The sequence below is a fragment of the Phaethon lepturus genome, unplaced genomic scaffold (genome assembly GCF_000687285.1).
Source record: "Phaethon lepturus isolate BGI_N335 unplaced genomic scaffold, ASM68728v1 scaffold41997, whole genome shotgun sequence".
NCBI classification, from domain to species: Eukaryota; Metazoa; Chordata; class Aves; order Phaethontiformes; family Phaethontidae; genus Phaethon; species Phaethon lepturus.
In genome coordinates this window covers 23,132-27,904 of record NW_010554793.1, presented here as the reverse complement: position 1 = coordinate 27,904, position 4,773 = coordinate 23,132, and the positions used below count along the sequence as shown (strand labels likewise).

Genomic DNA, 4,773 nt, shown 5'->3' with positions numbered 1-4,773 from the left:
GTTTGTTAAAACCGAGAAAAGTTGGGGTTTCTACATTACCGAGAAAGATGAATAGTTGTTTCTCTCAGTTCCCACACAGGCTGAACATCGTTTGTGTTGTGGACAGGGATTGAATGCCTAAATTGTGTGCCCGATTCCCGCTCAGATGTTTCTGGAAGCAAGAACAATAGTGCTATTGACCATGTTCGTGATCTTTTGTAAAATTTGGAGCTATTCAGAGGCGAGCACTTTCTATCCAGCGCTTACTTGCCCCATCCCTCTCCTGCCTCAGCTGTGACTGGAGTGAATGGAAGTGGGGGGTCACCTAACACTGCTGGCTCACACGCTGAGGTGCTGTATATGATGGGGGGGAAAAGCAAACAAGCCTCGGCAGGACTGTGTGCAGTATTGGATGTGACCAGTTCTCTGGCAGGTCTGTTTTACTTGTTGCTATCAGTTGAGGGGCTATAAAGAGTTTAAACTTTGAACTCCTTCTGTTTTAGCAAATAGCAATACACTTGAGCAGTCTCTCTATTAAACTGCCATAAGACCAGTCCCACACAGCATCTGGACTGATGAGGAATTCTTAGAGTTGTAGCTGAATACTGCCCTAGCCTGCTGACATCAGAGAGGAGCGCACACTAATTGGTGGAGGCTTACATAATGTTTCGTTGTGTCAGACTAATTAAAGGTATTGGATCTTAGGTGGTAGAAGAAAAGGATGGGAATCTGGTTTTGCTTCTTGGTTATCTTCTTAAATGCGCTTTTTGCCCTTTCAGATAACAAGCTACTAGAGAAGTCGGACCTTCATGCAGTGCTGGCTGAAAAGCTTCAAGCAGAAAAATATGACATGCAGAGCAGACATGAGATCAGGTATTTAAAATGCCTTTTCTGTCAGTCAGCTGTCTTGTCGTGTACGCTGTAACCTAAACCATTGTTTGATGCATTACGTAAACAACTTCTAGTTACTCCAGTAACTTGGAGTAGAAGAAACTGAGAAGTCTCTTGAGCTAAAAATAAATTATAACAAACTGTAAACATGTGATAAAGTTACAATATGTTTACAGTATACACTGCAGAAAGATCTGACCAAGCTTTGGACATAAATTAATTTATGTCAAACTCCAGGTGTGGAGGTGGACCAGAATGAGCTTCTGCCTCTGATCTGTTTGCCTTGTAATGCTTATAACATTTGTGTGGTGTTAGTTCCTGATGATTGTGATCTGGCTCTTGAAATTGTCTGATCATTTAAGCATTGTAGGGAGAAACCGATGTCGTGGTTTCTTTCAGTCTGTGTTATTGTGTAGAAGGGGAGAACAGAGGAAGTCATGATTTTGAAGTGTCAGTCCGAAATAAGTACTGTATGCTAAAAAGAACATGTTTTCTGTCTGTTTTTAGCAGGATTTTTTCAGGAAACTTCCTCTCTAACATGGTAATAGCACAGTAGTGCAGCAGGCAGAGGTCATGCTGCTTACTCTGTTGGCACTTGAATCCACAGCAAACAGGTATGCTAGGAGTGTGTCCTTTAGACAGCATGTAAATCCCAGCAGGTAAAGGCTGTTGGGTTCTCCTTTTGGTGTAACTGAAGAAAAGGCAGGGCAGTAGCCCAGAATTTCCTACTTCTGTAGGAATTACTTCCTCTGTTGAAGCTCTTTTTGCTATTTAATGCAAAACTGTATATGCATGTCTAATTGGGATACAAAACAAATAAATATAGGTAAGGCTATTGTGTACTATTACGAGTAAGGAAGGAAGAACTGATTTTACAAGAATTTCAGGCAAAATATCAGTGTTTGGCCAGCAGGCTGGAGTTAACACCTGTGTGAAAGTACTCAAAGCTTTCTGATGACTGCAGTTGTCTTGAACCATCTCTAATTTATGGGAATCTGATTCTGATTGAACGCTTACTCTAAGAGGTGAGGCTGGAGTAGATGAGGATGAGAAGAAATGCACAGAAACAGCATCTTCAAAGTAAATACTAAGCTGAACTCTGAAACTGTCCTCAGTATATGACAGTTTTTTTGAAACAGAATGAATTCCCTCATCCTAGATAGCTTGAGGAAAAATGCTTTTATGTACCTTAAGGCCAAGGAGGAGTATCTAGTTCTGGCTATAGAGGTATGCATGGCCAGAGTTATAGGACATGTTGGATATTACCACAGGACTTGGCTTCCTATCTGTTTGGACGCAGTTTTTTTAGAAATGCTGTGTCTTCTAGTACAGTCTTAGTTCAGTGAGGGGTTTGTTTGAGAAGAACGTTAAGTTACTGATATCACTGTGAGACCTTTCAGCTTCTGAATGCATTATCTGTTTCCCATTGGACTGTTAAAACACAGAATGACTGCAGAAACAGATACTTGTTCTGTTTGTCTGTTATAATAGTGATGAACTTAAAATTTTTAGTTTTAAAAGCTGTAATTTTATCATACAGCTGCTAACTTGCTCAAAGTCTGTGTATGATATGTATATATGTGTATATGCTTTTAAAAAGCTAACTGCTGTTCCTGTCTCTGTGCTTTCAAAGATATGAGTGATAAATGTTACAATCATAGTTGTTTGAGGTGTGAGATGTGTGGTGTTCTGGTGTGTAGAAATTCCAGATTATGTCATGGCACCACTGTATTGTAAAACACAATTAAAAACCACCCCTAAACTTTTACACAATAAGGCTAGAATGTAGTTAGGACAGTGGAGAAGCCAACTTGCAACACCTGGGACTATAAATCCAGGGGCCTGGGGATATACCCTTAATTCCCTGGCTTTTGGTTCTGTGCCCTGTATTATGCTGTCTCCAGGTGTCTAGCATCTTCAAGGTCCACCAGCTCCCTCCAAAACAAATTTAAGGTGGTAAAATATTTGTAATTTTTACGGAATTTGGAGAGTGTACTTTTAAGACTTAATTGTCTTCATGCGAATTTAAGCAAAAGCTAGTTATCTTTCATTTGCTTATGAATTCTAGTTTAGAAATGTACAAAAAGGTGAACTAAATCTTCAGTAAATTTATTTTCTGGTAATATATAATGGCATTTGGTTGGTGAGAAGTGTGTTGTGGGGGAGCTAGCTGTGGTTTAGTTTATGAATGACCTGTACCTCTTATGTAGCATAGAACATCCAAGGGAGTTTGTCCTGAGACTAACTGGTGAAAGGCACAGGAGCAATTGGATTCTAGTTTGTGATCTCTTCTTCCTTTCTCTCAAACTCCAGTCCAGGACATGATGGCACATGGAATGATGCTCAGTTGCAGGAACTGGCACAGCTGAAGATAAAGCATCAAGAGGAGCTGACAGAGCTGCATAAGAAACGTGGCGAGGTTAGAAAGTCCTCCTATGTTCTGTATGGTCCATATGTGGCCCTTTGTGAACATGATCTTAATTTTACCAAGCTTATTCATCATAATCTTTTCCTTATTTCATGTACAGCCTTTTTAAGCTCCCCGTGTTGATGGTTAAAATAAACCAGAGATGGTTGGTCTTTAAAACTGACAGTAGGGAGATAAGAGCTTACATTGTCAGCACAGCATGATTTTTAAGAAATGCTTAATTTTGTGTTTCATGAATAGGTTTTAAACTAGAGGAGGAAGGAACTCGTCCGGTTCAGAGCTGCACATGGCCACTAGTTCTACATTGAAAAGACTTTGAGTGAGAGAATAGGTGTCTGTGCATGACTTCATTTGTGTGTCTCACTTTGCAGGACCACTGCTGTAAAAGAGTGGACAAAATAAATAAGCACAAGCAAAGATTGAAAGTGCCGTGGTGTTAGACTGAAAAGGGAGTACTTGTTCTGCCATGTAGATGCAGTAGGGAGCCCAGGAGTGTCCTGTAAGCTATGAGACTTGGGCCTGGAAGAGAGGGAAAGCTGCTATTTTTAATTTTTTTCTTTTTTTTGATGGCAAGATGTGGAGGCTTCATTAGCAGAATTGAGGTTTTTAAAAACTACACCAGTGGTTTGAATGAGTCCACTACCTGAATGGTACTGCAGACTTTTATAGGGAGAAGGTGGCAGTGACCTGAAAATGTTATCATGCTCCTTTGATCACACTTTACTGGAGTTGTGGAGAAGCTCCAGGGTCAGTAATTCTGAGGTTTTTCAAGGAGGAGACAGCTTTCTATAGGAGGTGTGCACTGACTAGTCAAAGCAGTGAAACTTCCTTCTTTCCCCCCAACCTGGTATCTTAAGCCATCTACCCAGGCAGGCACTCTTCTCAAAACTCAGTCTTCCTTCTCCCTGGGCAGCCAAGGCTCTGCATGCTGTGGGGCTTGCTGCTGCTCACTGACTGGGGAGCTGCTCACTGGCAGCAGGAACTCATTCGTGTTGGCTTCTGCTCCTCTTTCCCACGCACTGCAGAGACCCCAACAGCATTTGTGGGAAAACTCTTAATGAAACCCATATTTACAATATGTGAGCTACATGTCTCCTGTAATGGCTGTCCTGGCTGTAATGAAGATTGGTTGCTTGGTGGGTGTTAGTACTTGCGTGTTGGTTTACTTACTAGGCAATTTGTACTTTCTGTATTGATTTTTCCACGACTTCTAAAAAATAAAATTTCTTCCTAATATGCGTTCGGTTTGATGCGACTTTATCAAAGAAACTTTTTGAGGGAAAGGAGTGAGCTATCAAAGGCCAATAACTTTTTGACAATTCGTATTTGAAAGTAGATTCCTTGATTTAATGACCTGTGTGATAGGGGCAGTAAACTGATCTGTATAGAAAGCTGTGAAAGAAGACCTGAAAGGTATGCTTCCTGCTTGCGATGTTAGATTGGTCTGTACTCTTGCTGGTTTGCTGCTCAGTGTG

At 40.9% G+C, this 4,773-nt stretch overlaps 1 protein-coding gene across 2 annotated transcripts in view; it reads left to right on the top strand.

The window, feature by feature from the left end:
• The first annotated feature begins 766 nt into the window (after positions 1-766).
• The window catches only part of ATG16L1 (autophagy related 16-like 1 (S. cerevisiae)), a 20,532-nt gene continuing 16,525 nt past the window's right edge, over positions 767-4,773 (top strand). For both annotated transcript variants that reach the window (XM_010291964.1, XM_010291963.1), the window contains exons 1-2: positions 767-852; positions 3,184-3,289. In XM_010291964.1, the coding sequence (XP_010290266.1) occupies positions 830-852; positions 3,184-3,289 (129 nt within the window). In that variant the 5' untranslated portion in view covers positions 767-829. The remainder of the gene's footprint in view (positions 853-3,183; positions 3,290-4,773) is intronic.